Source organism: Cydia fagiglandana, chromosome 3 (genome assembly GCF_963556715.1).
Source record: "Cydia fagiglandana chromosome 3, ilCydFagi1.1, whole genome shotgun sequence".
In the NCBI taxonomy this organism is placed as follows: Eukaryota; Metazoa; Arthropoda; class Insecta; order Lepidoptera; family Tortricidae; genus Cydia; species Cydia fagiglandana.
Window position 1 is genome coordinate 19,132,428 of NC_085934.1, and position 13,225 is coordinate 19,145,652.

The 13,225-nt window shown below is 41.6% G+C and overlaps 1 protein-coding gene across 1 annotated transcript in view; it reads right to left on the reverse strand.

The window, feature by feature from the left end:
* Nucleotides 1-13,225, reverse strand: part of LOC134680310 (DNA-binding protein P3A2) — a 47,106-nt gene that overhangs the window by 23,968 nt on the left and 9,913 nt on the right. The window contains exons 6-12 of the mRNA XM_063539420.1: nucleotides 9,054-9,213; nucleotides 6,984-7,096; nucleotides 6,383-6,496; nucleotides 5,874-5,996; nucleotides 4,946-5,068; nucleotides 4,021-4,156; nucleotides 1,240-1,355 (exon numbers count right to left, since the gene is read on the reverse strand). Of these exons, the coding sequence (XP_063395490.1) occupies nucleotides 1,240-1,355; nucleotides 4,021-4,156; nucleotides 4,946-5,068; nucleotides 5,874-5,996; nucleotides 6,383-6,496; nucleotides 6,984-7,096; nucleotides 9,054-9,213 (885 nt within the window). The remainder of the gene's footprint in view (nucleotides 1-1,239; nucleotides 1,356-4,020; nucleotides 4,157-4,945; nucleotides 5,069-5,873; nucleotides 5,997-6,382; nucleotides 6,497-6,983; nucleotides 7,097-9,053; nucleotides 9,214-13,225) is intronic.

Genomic DNA, 13,225 nt, shown 5'->3' on the forward strand with positions numbered 1-13,225 from the left:
ATTAATGAAAACCTCTATAATTGACACAACCATTTTTTGAACCTCGTTAATTGACACGACATGCTTAAATGAAAAACCTGGTTAATTGACGAAAAATGGCCGGCCCCTTGAGATTGCAATTATCCAGGTTCCACTGTACAATCTAAACCCCTGAAGATATAAAGCTGAAATTTTCAACATCAATTAAATGCGACAGGTTTAAGTTTAAAATAAAATATTTTTTTATAAAATCAACGCTTAAGGGGGGAAATGGGGGGGAGAAAGTTTGTGTGGAAGAAAAATAAAAACAACAAATTTGTACCAAAAAAGGGCAAAAACGCATGGAAAAATTATTAATACATTATATTTAAACTTTTAAAATGTCAAATTCAGTGTTTTAGTAAACATTTTTAATCTTTGATTTTGGGCATAGCTCCATTTGTATGGAAATTGTTACCGCCACGCGCTATAAATTATTTTTTTATTACAAAATAATGTATGAATGCCTACTATAAAGTGATATTTTCCAGAATAAAGAATACATGGGCTACATCGTCCAATTTTTTATTTAGTGCAAATCGCCACACTGTGATTGTAACATCCAAAATTGTCACAAAAAATGACATAACATTTTCATGTTTTGTACAAAAAACATTTTTTTTGTATGGAAAGGCATAATAATTATTTCAGAAATGAATTCCTCGTCCCTAATTTATACGAAAATGATATATAACTTGCCCTAGTTGCGACTAGGAAGGAATATAGCATAGATTGGACCTGGGGAGCCGACCCTTCCCCCCCCCCTTCTTGGGGGGTCTGCATGGTACGATCTCCTGGCTACCGGGCCAGATCTACTTTGTTTGACCTAAGGAACAATCGTGCCAAGCGGCATCGCCTGAGACTAAAGTGCATGCACTTCCATACATTTGTGTTCCTTACTGACCCTACTAACTAGAGCAGGTTTGACCTATATGTCAGCAGCCGATCGTAAGATCAGGCAAATCGTAATGTTCCCGTGCAGTGTAATGTTTTTACGGTAGCCAGATTAAACCAATAGATAGGTAGGATAGGTTCGTTACATTGCTTCAGACCAGTCGGCCGTCCCAAGACACCCGATCCTCTCTCATTCTGAGTAGGTAGCGTAAGTATTGAACAACCAATTTAGCTAGGACCCTAAATGGCGCAGCAATCACGGAGCGTGATGGTACCCTAAAACATGAACCTCAAAATGGCACAAATGGGCAGTAACGGGTACAGTACCTGCACTAGCGGCGCCACGCACACGCCATCTTGCTGCTGCATGGACGCCACCATGGACTGGTACACGGACGCCGACACAGGGACCGTGATGACGCCCGACACCGACACTGGGTACCCTGCAACACAATATTACATCTTATTTGTAGTGGTAAGTAATCAACGCTATGTATATTCAACTGTATGTACACTATATAATCGTTCTTATTATCCAATATAGTTCAGTTCGAGTCTAACATTTGTTTGATTTACATCCTTCCTAATGCCATCCGGTACATGGCGACCGTGACAGTTTATCGACGCTCGTTGGTCCACTTGCCTTTGAAACCATTACCATCTACATAGATATAGACTCGGACATCGATCGTTCGTGAAGTAACAATGATTTCAAACCTTAAAATCAACCATTGTAAATTAACCTTTTTTATATAGTAGGGTCAGTAAGGTCATTTAGCATGCACTTTAGTCTCAGGCGATGCCGCTTGGCATGATTGTTCCTTAGGTCAAACAAAGTTGATCTGGCCCGGTAGACAGGAGATCGTACCATGCAGACCCCCCAAAAAGGGGGGGTGAAAGAGTCGGCTCCCCAGGTCCAATCTATGCTATATTCCTTCCTAGTCTTAGCAACTAGGGCAAGTTATATATCATTTTCGTATAAATTAGGGACGAGGAATTCATTTCTGAAATAATTATTATGCCTTTCCATACAAAAAAAATGTTTTTTGTACAAAACATGAAAATGTTATGTCATTTTTTGTGACAATTTTGGATGTTACAATCACAGTGTGGCGATTTGCACTAAATAAAAAATTGGACGATGTAGCCCATGTATTCTTTATTCTGGAAAATATCACTTTATAGTAGGCATTCATACATTTTTTTGTAAAAAAAAAATAATTTATAGCGCGTGGCGGTAACGATTTCCATACAAATGTAACTATGCCCAAAGTCAAAGATTAAAAATGTTTACTAAAACACTGAATTTGACATTTTAAAAGTTTAAACATTATGTTTTAATAATTTTTCCATGCGTTTTTGCCCTTTTTTGGTACAAATTTGTTGTTTTTATTTTTCTCCATACAAACTTTCGCCCCCCCCCCCCCTTTCCCCCCTTAAGGGTAGATATTTTTAAATTTGTTTTTATAACTAACTTATTCCTTTTGTAATTAATCGATGTTCAAACGTTCAGGTTAAAATGTTCGGTAATTTAGGATCTACATGTGTTTGAGCTAAAGACATTTTATTTCATAATATCCCATACATTATAATATCTAACAAAACTCTGCTTACTTCCAGACATCATACAATCTAAACCCCTGAAGATATAAAGCTGAAATTTTCAACATCAATTAAATGCAACAGGTTTAAGTTTAAAATAAAATAAAATTTTATAAAATCAACGCTTAAGGGGGGGAAATGGGGGGGAGAAAGTTTGTGTGGAAGAAAAATAAAAACAACAAATTTGTACCAAAAAAGGGCAAAAACGCATGGAAAAATGATTAAAACATTATATTTAAACTTTTAAAATGTCAAATTCAGTGTTTTAGTAAACATTTTTAATCTTTCATTTTGGGCATAGTTCCATTTGTATGGAAATTGTTACCGCCACGCGCTATAAATTATTTTTTTATTACAAAATAATGTATGAATGCCTACTATAAAGTGATATTTTCCAGAATAAAGAATACATGGGCTACATCGTCCAAATTTTTATTTAGTGCAAATCGCCACACTGTGATTGTAACATCCAAAATTGTCACAAAAAATTACATAACATTTTCATGTTTTGTAAAAATCTTTTTTTTTGTATGGAAAGGCATAATAATTATTTCAGAAATGAATTCCTCGTCCCTAATTTATACGAAAATGATATATAACTTGCCCTAGTTGCTAAGACTAGGAAGGAATATAGCATAGATTGGACCTGGGGAGCCGACCCTTCCCCCCCCCCTTCTTGGGGGGTCTGCATGGTACGATCTCCTGGCTACCGGGCCAGATCAACTTTGTTTGACCTAAGGAACAATCGTGCCAAGCGGCATGGCCTGAGACTAAAGTGCATGCACTTCCATACATTTGTGTTACTTACTGACCCTACTATATACCCTCTTTAGTCTTCTTGTTTCGTGTCGAGGTTCCTTCAAACAGCCTAGTACCGCAAACCATGGCGCACCTGTTGACATGCCCCCGTGGCGACACTCCTACTCGGGATCTGACCTGAGCTTCGAGCAACACGGAAGGGAGTCGGTATTCACACTATTTCTCCTTCGCCGAGGCACAAGATCAACTGTGCATGCACAAAACTAGCGCGATGCGTGTTGTACTTGTAACTCATCCGTACACAATAAAGATATTGAGGTGTGCATGATTTGTCTTTGACGTGTGTCATTTTCTATGTATGTGTGTCATCATTACAGATTCGATTTTGTATGTAAAGTGTCATTCTATGGAACTTGATGCTAACTATGTAAACAGACCGCCATATTGAAACTGTCATGCCATATTGAAAAAAATGATGAATTATACTTATACTAGGGACTTTTGTTTACATAATTAGTAAGTTCCATGGAATGACACTAGTGAGTGAGAAGTGCGACTGTGTGCACGTTTCCCCCCGCACAGAATGGCAGAACGATTTGTACGGTAAGATATCGCTTGGGCTTCTCAGTGTCGGAAGCCGGTGTTGCTCGAAAGACCTGAGGGACGCGACGGCTACGGCAGGACTGTCAACACCACTGCTTTCTGGGCATCTACTGTTTACCTTCCTTATATGTATATATATCATACCGTGTCCGTCCTCGCCGGTGAGTATGATCTGCCCGTCGTGGTTGAGCGTGGCCTCGGCCACAGCGTTGAGATCGACAGCGACCGACTCGCCGTCTAGTGTTTGGACAACTCCACTCCCGCCTTCGCCGCTGTGAATCTGTAAATACGATACAAAGCCATTAACTTAGAGCCACTTGCACCATTCCACTAACCCGGGGTTAACCGGTTAAATCTGGAGTTACCATGGTTACCAGTACAATTTGACACTGGATTAACGGTTTAACAGGTTAACCTCGGATTAGTGGGACGGTGCAAGTGGCGCTTAAGTGTTAGTCTTAAAATGTGCACGTACATATAAACATCGCTATGTTTCGCGGGAAATCTACCCACTGTGCACTTTCAGTTATTAAGGCGGGATTCCACCAGTGAGCGGCACTGTGCGGCACAAGAAATTTTATATTTAATGATTTGTGCCGCACTGTGCCACACACTGGTAAAATCCCGCCTTGTCTCCATTTTTTATATATGTATTTATGTATTTTAATTTTTCACCTTTATAATGTTTACTGATATATTAAATTTTAACATGTAACGAAATTCTAGCAATGATAGCCTTTGTCGAAAAACGAAATTTATTCGGGTGTAATGAAAATGGCGAATAAATTAGTCGTTATATTTACCACTTGCGCCGTGGTGCCGTCTGGCAACGTGATGATGGGATGTGAGGGGTCGAGCTGCACCAGCGACACGGACCCGTCCGGGTCGGTTATGGTCTGTAGCACCGCTGTGACACCTGTTGTGGACGTGACTCACCACTTGCGCCGTGGTGCCGTCTGGCAACGTGATGATGGGATATGAGGGGTCGAGCTGCACCAGCGACACGGACCCGTCCGGGTCGGTTATGGTCTGTAGCACCGCTGTGACACCTGTTGTGGACGTGACTCACCACTTGCGCCGTGGTGCCGTCCGGCAACGTGATGATGGGGTGCGAGGGGTCGAGCTGCACGAGCGACACGGAACCGTCCGGGTTGGTTATGGTCTGTAGCACCGCTGGCGCGTACTGTGACATCTGTGTGTAATATAAATTTAAACTTTATTCCCAGTTCCCAGGACAATTCTGATTGCCAAATATTCATGTCGTGACCTTAGAACTGATCATTTCATGATACTTGGCCACATCATGAAAAGTCGCACCTAGCTTAACAATATCATGAAGTTATCAATTCTAAAATGGCATATTATGAAGTGATTATAGAAATCGATTAAGCTGAAGACATGATTGATGTTGAAGACTAATCCTGCAATATCAATATTGTATTATAAGTATTATAACAGTACGCGTGTTTCGATAATTTCGTACGTTTTTGTCGAGCCAGGTAATAGTCCAGATTGCCCGAGTATTATCAGTCTGACGAGGGCTCACGAGAGTCGTGAGACTAAGTACTTAGTCGATCTTGTTACAGCAATTGTTGGCCGAAAATTAAAAGTATACCTCGTCTCATTTCAACAAATTTTGTATATTAAGAACTGAACAGGTCACTCATGTATTTTAAGTCGAAAAACGCTCGACATGTTTCACTCCTACTGCTGCTGTTGTTGTAGGCTGCGGCCCGCAGTCTGCGCCGGTCCGTCACCGTTAACGCAAGCTCCTGATGACTCCTCGGTGCGGAGTGAAACATGTCCAGCGTTTTTCGACTTAAAATACGTGAGTGTCTTCTTCTATATTTCTTTTTCTAGACTTCTTAATATATTTAATGTCTGTGTCACACGGAAGTATTGTTATTAAAACAAATTTTGTGTTAGAAAGTACAGATTACAAAAAAAATATCACATCAGATGGTCTAAGCGTCGAGTATTATAACAGCTAGTCGTACATCGACGTCGGTGAGCGTCATCTGGTCGATGCACACTTGCTGGCTGGCCAGCACGGCGGGCGCCGAGCGGCCGGGCGAGCCGCGAGACGAGTTGGACGACGCGGACGGCATGCACGCTGATATCTAGTTACCAGGTCCAGGGCGGCAGTCCGAATGAAGCGTTAATAGGAGGGAATGATTAGATTCATGTATAGGAAACACAAGACAAGCGCACACATAAAAAATATTACGTTAGTAATAGGTTGACAGTTATACATCGAGGGTAAACATAGGCATGACAGTTAAACATCGTCATGTGGAGCCCAATTGTCATTTTAAACCTCGTTTTAAACAGTAACCCCCTTATTCATAAACGTTTACTAAAGTTGACAAGCCGATATTAATCGTTTGTCCCTTTCCATCATACCAATATGTCGGAAAGGGACAACATTTCAGCCGAAACTAGATCAAAAAATCCAATTTCGTTCGGACACTACTTAAAAGCTGTACTAAATAAAAGTGTGACTTACAGGCTGTGTGGGTTTCTGGTCATCGTCCTCGGTGAAGGCGGGCAGAAGGTCCTCGCGGCCGTGGTACTTGTAGCAGTTGATCACGATCTGACGCAGCGCGTGCGTCCACGACATCTGGCAAAATCATCATCATATTTACTAACGTGGGCACAGGAAATGACTACCTAACCTTGACACTTCACAAAAAGATCTACTTTGTTGCAAAAGGGTATTCCACGAAAAGATCTTTGTATACGAATGGCAGCTACGTTAATAATCTGCAGAAATCTGTATTATACACCGCTGTTTAATTTAAAGTTAATTTAACAAACGTTATCATTCTAAATATCGGCGTCTTAGTTTTATCAGAAGCGTTAAAAATAGCATAACGTAACCAAATCGTTTCTGGAATGCCTCTAAAAATTGTCTTACTGTACCGACAAAACGAGTTAAGAATGTACACCTGACCGTTACAGAGTTACACTGCGATCGCGAGCGATTATTATCTTTGTCCGTATATTACGTACGTAATAAATAAATTAATATAATACTATAAAATAAAGGCACCGAGTCTGTCTCGCGTGTGTGTGTTTGTGTGTGTGTGTGTGTGTGTGTCACGCACCTTCTGTTTCTCGTCCTCGGAGCGCGCGTCCATGCGCACGTTGGCCCACGGCAGGTCCTTGGGCCACCACGGCGGCCGCGTCGACTCCCGGCCCCAGCCGGGCTTGCCACGCACTGCGTATTCAAAATACGGTTACAAAAGTAAATAAACAAAACACCATATATTGAATGTGTGATGTCGGGATGCTCGATGCGGTTTATTTGTATCCGATAATTAATTAATACCAATACTAAGACTGTTCAACTATTATTTACTGTAATGGATAAGAACACATCTTAGTCGTACAATGTCTATATCCCAAGAGAGCGGGGCGGAGCAGACAGAGTTTAGTTACCACAGAATGACACCGAAATACATTGATGGCATTCTGATTTTGGAAGATTGTCAAGTGAAATATTATTGAAAGCTAAAATATTAATATTATTAGCAATACATTCATGATGATGTGTTAGCTTAGGATATCGACACGACACACAGCGTGCCGTACGTATGCATAAAATGTTTACATAATATCATTGGATGCTTAAGCATGGGCGAAATAAAGGCCCGTATCAGCGTCTCGGTTTTCAGTATTCCGTTGATGAAGAGAAATGGCTCGAATAGTAAATTAGTCGACCGTAGAGTACGTATAATATGCAGTATACTTAAGCATGAGCGGTATGAAGGCGCGCAGCTGCGCCTGGGTCATCTTCTCCACGGGGGTGAGGATGCCGTCGATGATCAGCGGCGGCAGCTCGAAGAGCGACGGGTCGATAAGTTAACCATAGCATCTCAGACAGTAGCAGCGACTCACCCATAGAATACTTGAGCATGAGCGGTATGAAGGCGCGCAGCTGCGCCTGGGTCATCTTCTCCAAGGGGGTGGGGATGCCGTCGATGATCAGCGGCGGCAGCTCGAAGAGCGACGGGTCGATAAGTTAACCATAGCATCTCAGACAGTAGCAGCGACTCACCCATAGAATACTTGAGCATGAGCGGTATGAAGGCGCGCAGCTGCGCCTGGGTCATCTTCTCCACGGGGGTGAGGATGCCGTCGATGATCAGCGGCGGCAGCTCGAAGAGCGACGGGTCGATAAGTTAACCATAGCATCTCAGACAGTAGCAGCGACTCACCCATAGAATACTTGAGCATGAGCGGTATGAAGGCGCGCAGCTGCGCCTGGGTCATCTTCTCCACGGGGGTGAGGATGCCGTCGATGATCAGCGGCGGCAGCTCGAAGAGCGACGGGTCGATAAGTTAACCATAGCATCTCAGACAGTAGCAGCGACTCACCCATGGAATACTTGAGCATGAGCGGTATGAAGGCGCGCAGCTGCGCCTGGGTCATCTCCACGGGGGTGGGGATGCCGTCGATGATCAGCGGCGGCAGCTCGAAGAGCAACGGGTCGATAAGATAACCATAGCATCTTAGACTGTAGCAGCGACTCACCCATAGAATACTTGAGCATGAGCGGTATGAAGGCGCGCAGCTGCGCCTGGGTCATCTTCTCCACGGGGGTGAGGATGCCGTCGATGATCAGCGGCGGCAGCTCGAAGAGCCACGGGTCGATAAGATAACCATAGCATCTTAGACTGTAGCAGCGACTCACCCATAGAATACTTGAGCATGAGCGGTATGAAGGCGCGCAGCTGCGCCTGGGTCATCTTCTCCACGGGGGTGAGGATGCCGTCGATGATCAGCGGCGGCAGCTCGAAGAGCGACGGGTCGATAAGTTAACCATAGCATCTCAGATAGTAGCAGCGACTCACCCATAGAATACTTGAGCATGAGCGGTATGAAGGCGCGCAGCTGCGCCTGGGTCATCTTCTCCACGGGGGTGGGGATGCCGTCGATGATCAGCGGCGGCAGCTCGAAGAGCGACGGGTCGATAAGTTAACCATAGCATCTCAGACAGTAGCAGCGACTCACCCATAGAATACTTGAGCATGAGCGGTATGAAGGCGCGCAGCTGCGCCTGGGTTATCTTCTCCACGGGGGTGGGGATGCCGTCGATGATCAGCGGCGGCAGCTCGAAGAGCGACGGGTCGACAAGTTAACCATAGCATCTCAGATAGTAGCAGCGACTCACCCATAGAATACTTGAGCATGAGCGGTATGAAGGCGCGCAGCTGCGCCTGGGTCATCTTCTCCACGGGGGTGGGGATGCCGTCGATGATCAGCGGCGGCAGCTCGAAGAGCGACGGGTCGTCCTGCGGCGGCGGCGGCGCCTGCCCCGCGCCCACACCGAACTGCGGCTCGTTATTATGTTTATCGTATTCGTTGATTGACATTGTATTCAAATCGAGAGCGGTGGACTTGCGTGATAGCGCTATTGAGCTTTTACGGGAATTCTCCATAATATGTGGCTTCCCATCAGAGAAAGGTCTTAATGCTCCATGTGCAATAAGGATGTTTATATCAGAATTTCTGTTGGAATTTCAGATGAAAAGACCTCATTGCACTTGAAGCATAAGCCATTCTCTGATGGAAAGCCACAAATATTCAGCATATACGTGTCAAGGGACTTTGAATGTTAGCACTAGAATTTAAGGTTCGTATTAGATTGCACTAAAAAGTGACTCGTCTTGAAAAGAACGACCAGAATGTTTTTTTTTTAACCATCTAGTCCACGTTCATACTTATATACGGCCTGGAAAAGGCTAAAGGTTACACCATGTTCTGTAAGGTGCACTAAAAGGTAAGTCCAAGCCCTTAGCGCGCCTGTTTAGCGCCGCGCTTTGCCTTAGTCTCCTATTAACGCTGTATGTCAGGTAGTGTCAGAAAGCATGGTGTCAGACCACCGTTTTAGTTTGCTCAAAAGAAGCTATCACGCCGTGTCAAATGCGCACGTGTTGAATAAATGCCGCAAACATTAAACATGCACATATTTTAAATGGCATCAAAAGTGGCTGGCAAGGCTACCCAAGCCTCCAGACATATAAATGCGTATTAAACAGGTCTCCATCAATAATGGGTTAAGATTTAAAAGATGTAGTCAGCTACTTTTGAGGCCACATTCTCATAAGCAAAATGATTGTTATTTATTGTCTTCTTCTGTTCTTGAAACTTTATAATGTTTCGTAAGATTTTAAGTTTGACTTCATTTCGTTACAGAATGACGTCGAAAATTTCAGCAACAGGAGGAGTGTATAAGGTCTGGCCATAGAGATAGTGGCGGTGGAAAAATGACAAAAAGTGTCAAGTCATGTCTATACACGGTATGGGTGTGGCCGCTTTCTAAATGGCGAGCCTTATACCGTAAATGAGTCCATTTAAAAAAGTATTTACAGACAAAGATTGTCATCAAACATAAATAACATAATCAAAAATATATAAATACGTATATTTTGTTATAGTGTCAAACTGTTAAAAACCAGCATTACAAGCACACACTGCACTCTCTTAATAATGTATCAAAACTTTTGCCTCATAATGTCAGACTGTCGGTTTTATTACTGAGAAGATTGTGAATTTTTATCAGTGAACCGAGCCTTATATCCTTTATCTTTCTGGTACCTTGTTGTACATTTTACTGCATTTGTCACCCTCTTTTCACTCTCTCCTCTCATCTACTCAAAGGTTAACTGGAAGAGATCCCTTTGAGGGATAAGTTCGCCTTTGTACTTCTTGCTAATTGTATGTTATTTTTAATATGTCTTTTTGTACAATAAAGAGTTTACTCCTACTACTACTACTTATTAGTGTAATTTTATAAGCCTCTAGGCGTCCATCTTTATTCGTTACGCTTTAAGTGTATGGATGCAAATAGCAGTAGCGTACAGATATAGTGCATAATAAAATTGTTTTCCATCGTATTTTCTCGAAAACGTTTGTATTTGTCACGCTACTTCAGTCAACCTCAGAACTTTTTGTACCCTGCCTGAAATACATAGCAATACACGTTCGTACGTTTCCGTGTAAATACGATGGAAAATAATTATGCACTGCATCCTTAGAAGCTTTATGACTGGTTACTAAACCAGCCTAGTGGTTTGTAGTAAGTCTACACCACCGCCGCTGTAAGTATAGCCTAAGCAAATTAGAAAAAACTGCGGAAATAATTCGTGTAGTTTTGAAAATTGGTACAGGTATACCTTGTGGTGTCCAGATAAACATACTAAAAGTCCTCGAGGGTAGGGGGTGTAGAGGGGGGGTTGAAGGTACTTTTTTTCATATTTTTGCTCATATCTCGAATATCTGTACGAATAGCATTATAATTACTCAAGACAAAAGTTTTAACATAAAATTTACTATAAATTTGATTATGTTTATTTTTACTCTGCGATCAATACTTTAGGGGCTACAGGCTGTTAAAGTTAAATAAGTAATAAAAAATAGACGGTTTAAGAAAACGTCGTAATTGTTCATCACAAATAAAAAAATTAGCTTAGAGTAAGCAAGCTAAGCAACTTGCTGATAAAATATAAAAAAATAGGCCATATGCATGTCGGGCCATGCTCAGTGTAGGGTTCCGTAGTTACCCGTCTGTCAAAATAGACTATTTGCCATAACTCAAAAACAGCTGTACCGATTAGGTTCGCTACATTTTTCCTTGAAAGTATTTACTAAGTTATGTTTTCACGATTTGTTTCATATTTTTTGGACCCATGGTTCAAAAGTTAGGGGAACTAAGGGGTAAATCACAACTTTATTTCTTTCAGATCGATTATTTCCGAAAATATTAAGTTGATCAAAAAATGGTTCTCGTATACCCGTATTCGTTTTAAAAGACCTATCCAACGACACCCCACACTATAGGGTAGAAGCGAAAAAAAATTTCATCCCCACTAATGTAGGGCAACCACCATAAAAAATTTTTTTTCTAGTTTTCATGTTTAAATTTGACACGAATATATAAATCAGTTACGCTGACAAAGTTGTAAAATATAAATTAGAAAAAATATTTTTTTAGGGTGGCTGCCGTACATTAAAAAGGGGATGAAATTTTTTTTCGCTTCCACCCTATAGTGTGGGGTGACGTTGGATAGGTCTTTTAAAACGAATACGGGTCTTTGAGAACCATTTTTTGATCTGCTTAATATTTTCGGAAATAATCGATCTGAAAGAAAAAAAGTTGTGTTTTCCACTTTAGTTCCCCTAACATTTGAACCATGGGTCCAAAAAATATGAAAAAAATCGTGAAAGTAAAGCTTAGTAAAGACTTTCAGAGAAAAATATAGCGAACCTAATCGATTAAGCAGTTTTTGAGTTTTTGCAAATAGTCTATTCTGACGGACGGGTAACTACGGAACCCTACACTGAGCATGACCCGACATGCTCTTGGCCGGTTTTTTTATATTTTATCAGCAGGTCATTTAGCTTCCTTATTCTCAATTAAAATTTTTATTTATGATGAACAATTATGAAAATACGACGTTTTTATAAACCGTCTATTTTTTATCTCTTATTTAACTTTAACAGCCTGTAGCTCCTAAAGTATTGATCGCAGAGTAAAAATAAATATAACCAAATTTGTAGTAAATTTTATGTTAAAACTTTTGTCCGAAGTAATTATAATGCAATTCGTACACATTTTCGAGATATGAGCAAAAATATGAAAAAAGGTACCTTCAACCCCCCTCTACACCCCCAGCACACCCCCTACCCTCGAGGACTTTTAGTATGTTTATCTAGACACCACAAGGTATGCCTGTACCAATTTTCAAAACTACACGAATTATTTCCGCAGCTTGCCCAAATTCGGTTTAATTTGACGTGGCTAGTAGGGATGGGTAAAAAAGATATGTATCTTTCTCTTTTCATGAATCACTCTTCTTGTCTTTACGAATCCGAATGTATCAGTATATCCGTACAGCTCTCACTCCCTCAGCAACAATTTACTAAAGCGATAAGCGATGTCTCGGTCGCGCGTCGACCGAAGTAACACGATAGAGCGACAGCGGTCGTTCGGGCGAGTTCGGACGCGTCACTCGTTCAATATTCCGCGAGAAGTAGATGCAGTAAGTGGTTCTCTTATTTATCGCCGAAAATGGTATGGCCGATTATCACTTCCCAACTCACGTTTGGCGGAATTTTATTACGCCGAATTTTCATTTCCCAATTTATCAAATGGTCTTTTTTTATTTGCCAACCGTACAGTTACCAACTAAACGTTTGGTCTGTGTTTTATAATGCCAATTTTCAAAATGCCAACTTTCATGTCGTAGAATGTTTTAGTTGGCATAATATACACTTAGTTGTTTATTGTCTACAAATTGCTTCATTTGGTCAGACTGAGCCAAAGGGGGGCCGTTTTGTAGG